The 14239-nt window shown below is 35.8% G+C and overlaps 2 protein-coding genes and 1 long non-coding RNA gene across 15 annotated transcripts in view; 1 reads left to right on the forward strand and 2 right to left on the reverse strand.

Moving 5' to 3' along the window:
* Window positions 1-608: 608 nt before the first annotated feature.
* LOC111414876 (refractory to sigma P) lies at window positions 609-2958 on the reverse strand. Its single transcript, XM_023046340.2, has 3 exons — window positions 2847-2958; window positions 1014-2290; window positions 609-956 (listed from the first exon to the last, which is right to left on the reverse strand). The coding sequence occupies exons 2-3, from the start codon at window positions 2278-2280 to the stop codon at window positions 808-810; spliced, it is 1416 nt and encodes a 471-aa protein (XP_022902108.2). The 5' UTR covers window positions 2281-2290; window positions 2847-2958; the 3' UTR covers window positions 609-807.
* A 400-nt stretch (window positions 2959-3358) lies between these two features.
* On the forward strand, window positions 3359-4035 carry LOC139431162 (uncharacterized). The gene is made up of 2 exons (XR_011641467.1): window positions 3359-3461; window positions 3547-4035. It is a non-coding gene; the product is annotated as an uncharacterized lncRNA (long non-coding RNA).
* LOC111414703 (agrin-like) overlaps window positions 3953-14239 on the reverse strand; it is a 136278-nt gene continuing 125991 nt past the window's right edge. For 9 of the 13 annotated variants that reach the window (XM_071198782.1, XM_071198780.1, XM_023046177.2 and 6 more), the window contains 16 exons: window positions 13768-14196; window positions 13620-13714; window positions 13089-13206; window positions 12805-13035; window positions 12227-12721; window positions 11877-12140; window positions 11426-11812; window positions 11113-11367; window positions 10563-10739; window positions 9943-10501; window positions 8452-9060; window positions 5841-6292; window positions 5713-5785; window positions 5511-5654; window positions 5231-5413; window positions 3953-5170 (listed from right to left, as the gene is read on the reverse strand). In XM_071198782.1, the coding sequence (XP_071054883.1) occupies window positions 4861-5170; window positions 5231-5413; window positions 5511-5654; window positions 5713-5785; window positions 5841-6292; window positions 8452-9060; window positions 9943-10501; window positions 10563-10739; window positions 11113-11367; window positions 11426-11812; window positions 11877-12140; window positions 12227-12721; window positions 12805-13035; window positions 13089-13206; window positions 13620-13714; window positions 13768-14196 (4781 nt within the window). In that variant the 3' untranslated portion in view covers window positions 3953-4860. The remainder of the gene's footprint in view (window positions 5171-5230; window positions 5414-5510; window positions 5655-5712; window positions 5786-5840; window positions 6293-8451; window positions 9061-9942; window positions 10502-10562; window positions 10740-11112; window positions 11368-11425; window positions 11813-11876; window positions 12141-12226; window positions 12722-12804; window positions 13036-13088; window positions 13207-13619; window positions 13715-13767; window positions 14197-14239) is intronic. The other 4 variants (XM_023046147.2, XM_023046139.2, XM_071198783.1 and 1 more) reach the window with 4 other exon arrangements.

Genomic DNA, 14239 nt, shown 5'->3' on the forward strand with positions numbered 1-14239 from the left:
ATGTTGCTTGAAGTCTTTCTGCTTATCCAAAACTCACAGTGAAAGTCGTAAACTACTTTGATTATAAATAGCAGCAGTAAATTTTGAAATCGCAACAGGAAGTGTTCAAGAATTGGTGTTTTGGGATATAAGTAAAATGAGGTCGAAGAAAACTATTTAGCTATGAAGTACCATTTAACAACTATCGTTACTAAAAATACACACTTTAACAACTTTTTTCTGGAAATTTTTATTATCAAACTCAAACCTTTTTGTTTATTTTCGTCAACTAAAGCTCGATGTAACACATTAATCATTCCTCCACTACCAAAAATAGAGCTAATACGATTCTTTGAAAAATTTTATTTTTTATACTTCAATTAAATAATACTTTAATAATTTTTTTCTGAATTAGAAAGAAAGTATGTGTGCTTCAATTAAAAACATAAATCATTCCTCCATTACTAGAAATAGGTGAAATTTTTGAAAATTTTATATAAATTAGCCCATTTTTAATTTTTTCATTTTTAATCATTAAAAATAAGGTTGATGTGATTTTTTATATTTAAATCTCTTAATATGTCCAAAGCAGTAAATTTTGAAGGGGTATAAAATCTAAAATAACTTGGTCCATTTCTTTATATACTTTATTAAGAGATATTTAAAAATACAAATGTGTATGTTTGTTTATAAAGGTTAAGTGTCTAAAATATAACATCCCAAAAGTAATAAAAGTTGTCCAAAAATTTTGAATAACGTTCCTGTATCCCATAACGATAATCATATTATATAGTGTATCTAAATATATCTAATTATACATGTAATTCTTTATATTATGTTGTTATCATTATTATCAAAAATGTGTTTAATAACAAATCCAACTTGTCCATCGTATCTCTTAAGAAGGGCGAGCAACTCTGGGTGATCTTTGAAACCCATATCCTTTAATTGTTTTAAACCATCCAATATCTTTTGATCTACAAAAAAAATATATATTTATAAATCATAAAAACAATTGTGTAATTAAAATTTACCTTGAGGGTTTATTGGTGCAGTAGCTGGTGGAATTTGATGATATTGCGGAATTGTTGGCATTGGAATTTGCGAAGTTTGTGGAATTTGTGAAGCTTGCGAAATTTGCGGAGCTTGCGGAATTTGCGAAACTTGCGGGATTTGTGAAGGTAGCAGAACTTCTCCTGGTACATTTTGAACACTATCATGATTGATGATAGTCCAAGATTGGCTTTTTGGGATAGGATTTCTCATATCAACATCTTCTTCCATCGGTGAAGATGATTGTCCGGATGAACCACCTTGCGGTTGTTGAGATTGTCCATTTCCAGTTGGAGTTGGAGTTGGTGTAGGAGCATTCATGGTAACATCGGCACGTGTAGAAGCTTGAGTTGTTCTGGGTTCCGGGAAAATATTACTCAAAGCTTTCATAATCATGTCTACAAACGGAGGTTGTTGCGGTTGTTGTTGTTGTTGTCCTCCGTTGGTTTGTTGTTGTTGTCCTTCATTGGTTTGTTGTTGTCCTTCGTTAGTTTGCGATTGTTGAGACGTTTGCGGTTGCGATTCTTGTTGTTGATTTTGGTTTTGGAATGGACACCCCCTTGGATAACCCATAAAAATATTGTTCATCATTTCCATAACAGACTCGGGAATTTCATAAAAGTTTACTGGATCCTCATTGCCACATTTAAATTTTGATGCATGATCACATTTCTTCTCGTATTTCCTTGAATGTTTTGCATTACGATGAGCTTCTTTGTAGGCCATCGATTGAGCTTTTTTAATGCTTTTGTTAATATTCTCAGAAATTCTTTTGCACATCCCAGAAAATGGGAGCTCTCCATTGGCACTACGCAGCATGTAATGTTCTTTATGATGTCCGGCATGTTCGCAATCTGAGCAAAGGTCAAAATCTGGACATTGAAGGCACTTGTATCTGTATCCTGTAATCTCCTTGTTGCAAGCATCGCAATAAACGCCGAAGACTCTACTTGGATTTTCTTGATGGGGCTGTGTAGCCGTTACATACAAAACTTTTACTGGCCCAGACATTTCAGTAAATGCCATGACTAAATCTTCATCGTTATCGATGATGATGTTATCGCCATCCATATCTTTCCAGGTTATTTCAAACGGAACATTATTTAACTTTGGAAAGACCATTGCAAGTTTTCCTTTTATATAAAGGAAGCTAGTTATTACTGAAACGTCGTCTACGACGAACTTTCTTGTTTCGATAGAATCATTAGTCTTTAAAAAGACTTTAAAGATCACGCTATCTGAATTCATTTTTCTTTGTCTTGAAAAAAAAAAAAAATAAAATAATTAATTGTTTATTTGATTGAAATATTAGGGAGATAGGCAACTATTTTTGCAACATGACATGAATCTTTTGATAAATTAAATGATTAATTTAATTGATATGGAATAAATCCTGATGATTCATTTTTCTAATTATAGATGCTTGCAAAAAATAACAAGCAGATGTAAATGTTTATTATCAAAATTTAATAAAACCGTTTATATATATTTTAAAACGCAAAATATTATAAAACCAGAGATGCATACTTGCGTTAAATGTTTATGTTGTGGTATTTACAAGAATATAAAAATAATTAAGAGAAAGTTTCCCAGGTCAAAAACCTTGGTTACACAAAAATGTAATTTCTTTAATTCTAATTTAATATAATTTTCCAAAAACAAAACAATTTCATATCGGAAATAACAATCCGTTTAAATAACATTTTGCTATTATTAGATTTATAAATAACATAATGAAAAAAAATACCGTATGGTAGATTGATTTCGAATAAAAACTCTTTAAATATATATAAGAAACATCATAGAATACTTACATTTAACTGTCACTGTTTGTCGACACCAAACTTACTAATTAAATCGAGCACGGAAAGTTGCTTATATACACTTCCTGATAAAACCTGCAAATAATGGAGCGGCGAAAACTACTATCAGTGTGGCAGCACTGACGATGATTCAGGTCGACTTAAAACTTACAATCTATTCTGGAATAAAATGGAAAAATATCACAACATTTCATCATAAAATTGTGTATATTCGAAGTTTATTGTCCTTTTACGATTATTCTTCGATTAATGTCGGCATAATTTATCGAACCAATTGTTCGAATAATTTACGAGCATCAATTTTATTTTAAATACGATTTCCTACGATTCAAATTACTCGATTAATTTGTTTGTAATTATTGAGATTTAATTCATTTAATATTAAAAAATAAAAAAATTAAAAAAATTCTTTTGTTTTTTTAGTTAAACAGTTGCCAATATACATTAAAACAAAATTTTTATTACATCTGTGTAAAGGTGGTTATCTACACCAAAGGATTTTGAATCAATTTACAAATGCCAAGTCATCTTTTAATTGTTTAATGTTTTAATCGCTTTCTTCTAGAATCGTTAACATAAATACGATTGCGATGATATCCTGTAGAGGTGAGTATTGATTTAGGGGTATCACCCTCTCTCTTTCTAGTTTCCTTGGAGTGACCTTTTTCTTTGTAATCTCACGAACTGCAAGAAAAATGTGCAATAAGAAAATCTGCAATATAATATCAATGCTGTCATCAAATTCCATGAGGACATCACCAACAAGATAGATTGTACTACTCAGAATGTGGAAATCTTTAGTTTATGTCCGACAGTGGACAAACATATAGTTGCTTGATGATAATGATGATGACGCAGGTAGGCGAAAATTAGCACGATGGCAAGGCTAATGTCGAACATTGAAATTTGTTAAATAAAAACATGGCGAAACTATTAACTTTAATATTTTTATTTTTTATTACTAAAAGTTTTTTGTAATATGCTCAACAACATAGAAAACTACCAACAAAGTAAAGAAATCTGTAATCGCTGAATTAATATTTATTTAAAAATAATAAGATATGTTTAAATATAATATTTTAGAATAAAACGAAACATTCTTAGTAGGAAAAAAATATATTTCGTGGCATTTATTTTGTATAAATAAAAATTGCTAAAACACAATACTAGAAGTTACAAATACTGGGTTTTCATTGCATTTTTAATTTATCCTCAAACAGTTTTTTTTGTCTAAATTTTGCCTACGATACTAAAACTTTATGATGATTAACGATCGGTACCTAAGATTCTACTACATATTATATTTAAGCTCTTTAGGTAATATATATACAACATACATATAGTTTTTCTTTTTCATGTAAATAACGCTAAACGTATAATAATATTTACATATATAAGTACATACACATATAATATTCAGTTCGTCAGCAAAGTTTTTTTAAATTATTGCCCGTTACGAAGGTATACATTTATAATATGGCAGGTGAACAACATACAATACATATATCATTTCCTCTTAAAACTGAAGCACGTCTCTTTCCGTCAATTTTTCTAAGTTTAAGGCTATTGATGCTACTAACTAGAATAATTTACACATTTCCCTTTCATTTTAAACTTTCATATGTATCAAAATAAAGGAAGATTTTCCAAGATAATCTTTGGCAAATTACACTTCGAACGCGTGGTTTCAAGATATGTTATGATGGGATTTTATTTACGGAATAGAGTTAGGTGATATGTCTAAAAGTGAACATTATTGCACGAGAAAAGGTACTACGTTCCTTTGATACACATGAAATTTTTTTAGACGAACCAAAAGTATCTTCAATCGATTACAGCATCCGTTCAATTACAATTATACGTTTGATTCGTTTCCTTTCATTTTTTTTATTGTTGCAACGACGCGACATCACAAAAAAACAAAACGACGAAATGTTCGTTTCTTGAATAAAATGGAAAATACACATCAGTCTCAGTATTTTTTTTAATAAGTGATAGCAAAGATTTAGACCTCATTGTCATGGCAAAAGTGAATGTCGTTCGTGTTGCTATGTTTCAACATATTCAATGGCTTTACATTCACGTTTATACGTTGAATGCAACCTTCGAAACCTTTATAATATGCGGCTGGTAAACCTCTTGGCAAATTTCCCATGCCACCTATCCATAATTTCGATGTAGTTGCTAAAGAAATTGCTCCTTTTTCAGCTACACCTTTCATAGGTTCTTCTCCATCAACTGCTATGAATATTATTCGTTTTCTTCTTTTTACGTGTACTGTATGCCATTTTCCATCATCAACTCTAGATTTCGCTCTACGATATAATTAATAGGATTAATTATTTAAAAATGATTGTTTAAAGAATTTTTTTTACCTTACAACCCAGAAATCTTTTTGTTTTCCCAGATTAAAACTGACTTCTGGGTGTCCATTGACGATAGCTATGGAGAAATAGTCTTCTTTTAAACTTTTAGTTTTACTGCGCCATAATAAAAGTCCATCGGAAACGAACGTGCGTATCGTCAGTTCGTATCTATTTCCACGTTCTTCCTTTTTCCTAAAAATAAAACGGAAATAAAAATGATGAATTTCGGCGAAATTTAAATTTAAAAATTTACGATTCAAAAAATATTTTGTTAGTATGTATAGCATACCCTAAGTCATCGTTTGTGTTAGTATCATAAAAATTGTTATCCTCATATTCTAAATAACCATATTCATTTTCCGTTTCCATTTCATCATCATCGTTCAAAGAATATTCTTCTGATAATTCCGAATTTATGTTGGTACCGTTTACACTTTTTTGTTTTAAATTAGTGGTGTTAGTATGTTGATTTTAACATATAACATTCTTACCTTTTATATCCCCGATTTTTGTATTGCAGAAATGTGTTTCCATTAAATTTGATTGCTGAATATTCATGTTTTTCTAAAAAAAATTTTTTTAATTATAAATTAATATTAATTTTAAAATTATTATTTACCGTTTTCGCAATGACTTCCTTCATAATTAGAGTGACACTGACATATGTAATCATTTAAATGTGGGAGACATAATCCGTTGTTTTGGCAAGGATTTTTGCTTATCGGACAGGGCGTACCGTCATAAACGCGGATTTGATAACCACATCCGGTGTTATTGGGCGGGATGAAAGAACACGGAAGCATATTTCCAGATAGCGGGAGAGGGTTACCGTTCAAAACGATTCTTTGGATTGCCCCTCTAAATCCCTTCGAAATTCCGGCCAAACGATGGACTTCTTGCCACGACGAAACCGATCCTATGAAGAATGGTAGATCGAGGTTTAATTCTGTTAATGGTTGCCCCGAATGACCTTTCACTATTGTTGCATTGTCTAATTGAAGGGTTCCATCCCTTCCGTTTCGTGTTATTCGAATCCAATGCCAATTTCCTGGTATTATTGTTTCTTTTGATCTAAATTTGTCAAATAAATAATATTAATAAATGATAAATATAAAAGTGGAATATAACTGAGTTGTCTGGTTTCAATATCCCCTAAATCCATTTTTGGGCAAAAATGAGATATATACGCCATCTGTTAGAAAAAGTTGTTTTCTATAAAATACTCAATGATTTGTATTAAAAAACGCGCGAATCCCTTAAAAATTCAAATCAAATAGACAGCCTTTAGATATTAAAGAGAGCTACTTTCGATTTATTTTTAATACTTCCTTCAACATCGGCTTTGGATCTCCTAGCACCGATGTTTGCTCTAAGTGTCTTGAACTCCAGGAAAAAATTAAAAATGAAAAGGTTGCATCTATTAAAACAGTGCTAACTACAGAATACCGAATACATAAGCTCAGGGCCAAAGCATTTTTTGAACAGCTAAAAGAGAAACGGGACGGCCTTCTGACAATTTCTTTTGATTGTCAGAAAAACTTGGTATTGCCCAAAATACCAGATCAAAGTACCTATTATAGTAGACAACTGTACATTTACAACTTCACTACTGTATGCTCCGTTAACAAAAGATAATGTTAAAATTTTCACGTGGACTGAAGATGAACTTTGATTGGTCGCCGATGGATGCGGCGGCCAACATAAAAATACCATTATGATATGTATGTTGTTCAAATGGCTAAGCAGTATAAGCAGTTCTATTAGAACAATCGAGCTGGTATTCCCAGTGGTTGGGCACTCCTACATTCCACCTGACAGGGTTTTTGCTACTATCGAAAAAGAAATAAGAAAGAAAGAAGAAATTGTAATGCCAGAAGAATACATAAATATTTTTCAAGAACATGCTACTGTTTTTAAACTTGGAAAAGATGTTCCCGATAGTGATTGGAAAGGTGCTGGTCAAAAAATCCTTAAGCCAGTGTCTCAGTGGCATTTTAAATTTAACCAATGTAAGAGATATATTATACGACGTGGCAACAAAAACGCCATCACCATTCTAGGTGAGTTATCTTACCGTTCAGACACCGGAACATTCAAAGGAGTTTTTAGGAAAAACCAAACCGCCATGAATATCTAGCCAAAAGAAATTCCTACCGGAGTGAAACCAAAAGATCTGAAAATGAGAGATGTATATAACTTGTTAAGCAAACATTATGGAAAGAACTGGAGAGCGGTAAAAAATTTGGCTTATTATAGAGATGTGTTGGGAAAATTTCAGAACAATAATATTCCTGGCGATTCCCCAGAAACCGGATCAACCGAAAATATACCTGATGTTAGAGTTTAAGAGTTTTTTAAGTACAGTTTTTAAATAACATACCTTTCAAAAAATAAAGTTTCCTGTTATTAGCTACAAAGAGATTTGATTCACTTTCAATTCATGCCTAATCCATTTAGTTCATATTCAAATGAGCCTTAATCCACAGTTTGGTAGCAAACGCAACCAAACACCATTTTTAAATCCACTTTGTGATTTTTATATCTATTTCAAAAGACGTGGTTATAGAATTTTTGAAACTTCAGTAAGTCTTCTAATAACAAATAAATTATGTTTGAATTAATAACGCCAAAATCATCCCAAAATACTTTTTGCCGTTTTCTCAAAATCGAAAAAATTGGACTTAAGGGTATTTGAAACCAAACAACTCGTTGTGTTTACTGAGGTCAATGACCCCACCCAGAAATGTTGAGTACTTGAAGTACTTGAAAGTACGGGTAAAAGCTAGAAAGAGAAGATACTGCTTCTCTTGCTAGATGAGAGAAGGAGAGATTGGACAAAGACTAAAAAGATCAATCTCTTCCAGTTTCGCTTCTCTCTGAGACTACTTAATGTATACTAGAAAGAAAGAAAAGTGACCGCGAGAGCTAAGAGGCTGATAATAATGGAAAGCGATCGAAATGAGAAGAAAGGGGCTAAGCAGAAAAAAGAAACATTGAAAAGAAGGACGAAAATGAATAGAGACTAAAAATACAAAAATGGGACTGAGCAGAAAAGAGGAAGACTGGGTAGAGAGGTGATAGGCTGGAAAAAGACTGTAAAGGCAAGATTGCAACTTATGTTATTCTTATTATTATTATTGGAAACTCGGACGATACTTAACTCCGTTGTAGTTATATGATTTTTGAAAATATTTTTTTGTAATTTTTATATTATTTTGTAAATAACTTACGTGATGTTAGCAATTCCACTTCCCAAGTTAAAACGAAATTGAACGTATCCATGTACGAGGTTGAGTGAGATAAAGTCACCCCTGCCGTTTTTCATTTGCCCGTTGTACAAGATGAGTCCGTTGTTAACTTTTGAAAGAAAGAATACTTCGAAGGTGAAGGACTTTCCGATCCCCTCCAGTTTGGGGAATTCAACGAAGCTGGAGCCGTTAAACTCCGGGATGGATATATCGATTTCGTTATCAACAATTTCGCAAGTTTTTCCTCGTCTCCCCGGAGGGCACCTGCAGAGGAACTTCCCGTTTGGCAGAGAATCACAGGTAGAGCCTCCTTGGCACGGGTCTGAGATGCATCCATCGACGGTTTTTTCACAAAAATCACCGACGTACGTCGGTTTACATTCGCATTTGTACGATTCTGAATTAAGGGCTTTACATATGCCATCGTTTTGACAGGGGACACTTGAGCATGGACTTTCCCCACATTCATGGACCCCCTCGGTCTTTATGACCAATTCTCTATTCCGGTGTAATTCAACCGTTCGCCTCCCGATCCTTAACCGTCTAATACAACCCTGTAGTCCTCTGTCGATGCCAACGTTCTCGTATACCCTAGAAATACGATCCCTTTCAGAATCTTTTTTATGAACGCTCCCGTATGCAAATAGGAAGGAAATTGTCAACCTCAATGAGTTTACCGAACGTTATATTGGCCACTTGAATTTTGGAGAAAAGGGCAATCAGCAGTGCACGGTATCGATTTTGAACGTATTGTCACGGAAATTTAATCAAGGGCGCTTCTTTCGGTCGAACGGAACGGGAAAACTCCCACCAAAGGAGATCGAAACAGATTATGTAAACGAGAGACTATCATTTCAGCCTTCAGTATAAACATTTCACGGTACAAATAAAAACCGATTTTTCAATAACAAACAATTAAAACATATGTAAATAAAAAACTTTGCTTTTCAGAAGGGTATCTTTTATTTTCGGCTCTACCGGTTTCGACTAATTCTTTTTAGTCATCTTCAGGAGCAATAGCCACGTCTGTTATACTTTTAATTTTCGAAATCTGGAATCATCTCTTCTTTCATCAGTACTTTCTTGAATTATTCGTTCTTAAATGTCGTTAAAATTTTCTCTATTTTTATGTTTTTCTTTATTTTTAGCTCACGTTGAATGTTATTATTAGTAATGGTTGCTTTATCTTTATTTTAGGTTATGTTCAACCCTGTGAATATGTGAATGATATGTGAATGAATATATCATATTCACAGGGATAATTCAAGAAAGTACTGATGAAAGAAGAGATGATTCCAGATTTCGAAAATTAAAAGTATAACACGTGGCTATTGCTCCTGAAGATGACTAAAAAGAATTAGTCGAAACCGGTAGAGCCGAAAATAAAAGATACCCTTCTGAAAAGCAAAGTTTTTTATTTACATAATCTAACAGGATGGGAAGTAATAATATTAATAATTAAAACATAGTTACCTTGAGTAATTGGACGGAACGTATCCAATAAAAGCATCTTCTTCAAGATCCAAAGCTCGAAGATTACCTTGCGATTGTCCGGCCACATCTTCGTTGTCGTCCACTTTCAATATTCCATCCCTATGGTACCTCTTAATAATAACTTTATGAAACCTTTTCAGCTGAATACGATCTAAAGACGTAATTATTACAGGACCATTCCCCAAATTATATTTAAATTGAACAAATCCGTTTACGAGAGCTAGCGAAACAAAATCGCCACTTCCATCAGCTCTTTGTTGGTTATAAAGAATTATGCCATCGTACGCGTACGCTTTAAACTCGACTTCGATGCTGAGCTTGTGATACGCTTTTAGTGGTTCCAGTCTGACATAGGATCTACCCTCGAAGGCTGGTACATCATAATCTTTGAAGATGATTAAATTCTCACAGTAGATCCCCGTATAATTTGCCGAGCAAACGCACTTGAATGTTGCTGATGGTAAATCGATGCATCTTGAATAATGATAACACGGCGTTGAACTGCATGCTCTATACTCATCGGTTGGAACTATATCAGCTAAATAAATAATCATTTAATTATAATAATTATTAATTTCATGTATATGTAAATATCTCACCTATACATTCTTGTCGATCAGTTGATTCAACGTAATTTGGAAGACATGTACACGCACCGCGTACGCAATTGCTGTAAGGTATGAAGCAGTCTGAATTATCAGAGCATAGATCCCCCAAAAGAGCTGTTACTTGCACCGTTGCTGGTGTGGGCCTGAAGGCGGCGGCGTAGTTTCCTACTGGTAATATAAATCGTTTTATAATCATGATTAGTTTCCCCCCAACTTCGAGCTCTTCTCCCCAATGAGTTAATCAAGGACTTTGCTGTTAGTGAATATTGATTTTCCTACTTTTCGGGGGCTTATTGATTTTTTTCTAATGAATTATAAATACACCCTGTTGTATTTATTGTAAATATTACAGATTTTTTTTGAATTTTATTTATTTATTAATTCTTTTTACAATTTAATTTTAGAAGCTCGAGGTTGGTATCACATCAAAACCACACCATCACCATTCTTTCATCATTTTATTCAAACTGATTACAAACAACACACAAAGACATTACAATAATATTTATTTAAAGATGTTTGTACACCGTTGATATCTCACCGCGGGAATTATAAATGTTATCCGATCCTGCGAGTGACAGGTTGTTTTCGGGAGTTTCATTCTCGTCGATGGGATCCAAAGAGTAAGGGGCACCTTGCGGGGGTCGAATCAATTCTTTCCTTTCGTAATAATACCGTGAATCCGGAGCTAAATGACGTGTTGATTTCGATAGTGGGGAATTTGAGTCGTCAGGTTGGGTAAATTGTTGAGGGGTGTATCTCTTAACGGGCCAATCTGTTCCGGCAAACATATCTTCTACAAATAAAAGAATCAATATAATGTTTTTACATATAATCGAATAAGGATGGATCACCTTTGCACGTTCCAAAAGCTTGTACTACGATATCCTTTTGGGTTCTGCACGCTAATAATCGTAGTTGGCAAGCTGAAGAGTACGTTTGGCCATCATTTCCGCAAACGATTTGAGGATTCGGTTCTTCGGGACATTCGGAATGACATTCGCAAAAAGCTAAACCGTTTTTCTCTTTGCACGTTGCCCCAAAGTGGCAAGTTAAGTCTTTGCAAGATATTGGAGGAGGCGAAACTAAATCGGCGGAAACGCAACCGTTGGGGCCAAGGATTTTGTCGTGATTATTGCAAACGGTGCACTTTTGGCCTTGTATTCCTGGTTTGCAGACGCACCTACCGGTCATTTGTTCGCAATCGTCTCTAACGGAACCAAAAGTTGAACATGCGCAAGCTAAAATATAAGAGAATATATAAAAATGTTATGTGATTGTTGTAGAAAGGTTGGAGGCCCATACGGATGCATCCTTGATAGCCAGAGGAGATTTTGGGTAAGCCCCAATATCCGGGTTCGCATCTATCGCATTTCTCTCCGCCGACTCCCGGTTTGCAATGACACTGTTGAGTTTCTGGGTCGCAGATGTCGGAATAAGATCCTAAACGGTTGCATCTACATAGCGACGGACAGCCGGCGTAATCTGGTCCTTGGGCAGGCGTCTTGTTGTCGGGGCAACAACCGAACCAGCTGTCCTCGCAAGTTTTCGGTTGAGAAATAGCTTGATCTAAAAAATGAAAATATCATGCGAATATTTATTGTTAATTATTAACGAATTATTCCCCCAGTGTTACTTTGAATTATTTTTAGTACCTTTGTGACAACACCTTGCGAAACGTGTCGTTTGATGGCAATAGCTTCCGGAGGGACAATCTTGCCTGTTGGGGCCATTGCCGCAGTCGAGGGGTTTCCCTGTGTTGCCATCCAAGAGCGGCTTCTCTCCGTTACATGGTTTGACCTCCATTCCTTGACATAGCTCTAACGGGCGCAATCTGAGCTCTTCTTGTCGTTGGCAGGCTTCCATTTTCATAGCACACAAGGAAGGATACGTGCGGAGATCGGAAGCGCAAACGGGTTTCGATGAAGCTTCAAGTGCGGCGTTAGCGCAGTCAAATTGGCACGTGCACCTGGGGAAGTTATCTGGACCTAACTCGCAAGTAGCCTCGAAGTCGCAGTGGATGTCTCTGCAAGCTTCCTTTTCGGCGGCGGAAGATTCGGCCCCGGATACTGTAGGCGTTTCGGTGAAAGGGTCGAATTCTAAAGAAATGGTTCCGGCGGTGTTGAGTGCGGTCGGAGAGGAAAGTGTCGCTGTAGATGGTTATTAGGTTAGTGAAGCGGCCACCACCGCGTAAACGGGAGGTTTACGAAGGATGTGGAAATAGAGAACTTACTTAATGCAATGGGATATCTTTCTCTGCAATCCCCGTAGAAAACGACCGTTAATTGGGACGCGTCCCGAGGCAGTTGGCAAGTGGCTTTTTGAAGTTCGCATTCGTTCGGATAGGTGATCATGTTGGAGGCGCAGACAGGTTCGTCACCTGATCCCTGGCAGTCCGTAGGGCAGACGCATTGGCCCGCCTCGCATCTCGCCCCAAACTTGCACTCGACGTCCTTACAAAGGTCTGAGGAGACGTCTAATGCGGCACTCGAGAGGATTATGTGTACAGAAACTTACCGCAATCCCCTTTGTAAGCGACTAGTATGTACTGTTTGGTTTTGCAGGACGTTTTCATCATCTCGCACTCGCTGGGGTACGTGATACCGTCTGTTCCGCAAACTAATCCTTTGTTCAACTATTCCAGATAACACAACATCGTAATAAATTTTTTGCGACTATAATTATTAGTATAACTTAGTATAATTAAATGTAATTACGATAGCTCGTTTTATCTCTTTTGAAGAGTAAAAATAACAAGAAATTCGGGATGAAGTCGGGAAGTAATAAAATATCTTTTAATTAGGGGGGATCTTAGATCGTTAAGGAGACGTAAAAAACGCTTTAAGAACTGGAGAGAGATCTTTATTATCACTTGCACGCTCGGGGGATGTCCGGATCGATAGTTACCCCATCGAAGATAACCATCTTTCCTGTCCCGCAATCTCAAGTGGCGCAAGATGAATAGAGACCCGAATAAATAAAGTAAATTCCTAGTGTTACATAGATTAATGCGGTACCATCTGATGGTGACAATCTAATTTACTTTACCTCATCTTTGCAAGTTTCGGGACAGACGCAGCGGGTCTCGGCTCCGTCGCTTTCACAGGACGCGTGAAAATCGCACTTTTTGTTCTCGCAGTCATCTGGGAAAAAAATCCCATTATCCCCACAAATTTATCGCGGACGACACACTTACTGCAAGATCCGTAATATAACACCCTCGTCTCTGACTGGTGCTTACATGCCTCCTGCCTTAGTTTGCACTCGTTTCCATAAGTTATCCCATCGGAGCCGCAAATCGGTTCGAATTCTGCGGGGCAAATCGGACATTCGCAATGGGGTACATTTCCTGTGGCTACGCAAGACGCTCCGTGGGAACACACATGGTTACTGCAGGGTCCTACTTCTCCGCAAACTCCTGCATGGGCTATTTGAATAGTCGTTCTGGAGTTACAGGCCGACCTCTTCATCTCACACTCCGATGGATAAGTTCTCCCGTCTTTGGCACAAACCGGTCTCATTACGGGTTCGCAGGAAGGCGGACATTCACATTTTGCTATTCCGAACTTATTGATGGCGCATTCTTCTCCTAGCGTGCACTTGACGCTCATACAAGGGTTAACGCCTGCTCAAAAAGCAGTCGTTGAAGGTCGTTAATTTTACCTTTT

The sequence above is a fragment of the Onthophagus taurus genome, chromosome 8 (genome assembly GCF_036711975.1).
Source record: "Onthophagus taurus isolate NC chromosome 8, IU_Otau_3.0, whole genome shotgun sequence".
Lineage (NCBI taxonomy): Eukaryota > Metazoa > Arthropoda > Insecta > Coleoptera > Scarabaeidae > Onthophagus > Onthophagus taurus.

Excerpts from the sequence above, each read along its gene's own strand:
- LOC111414876 (XM_023046340.2), bottom strand. The coding sequence starts at position 2,280 with ATGAATTCAGATAGCGTGATCTTTAAAGTCTTTTTAAAGACTAATGAT. Across the intron at positions 957-1,013 it reads TGCACCAATAAACCCTCAAG|ATCAAAAGATATTGGATGGT; the intron begins GTAAATTTTAAT and ends TTTTTTTTGTAG.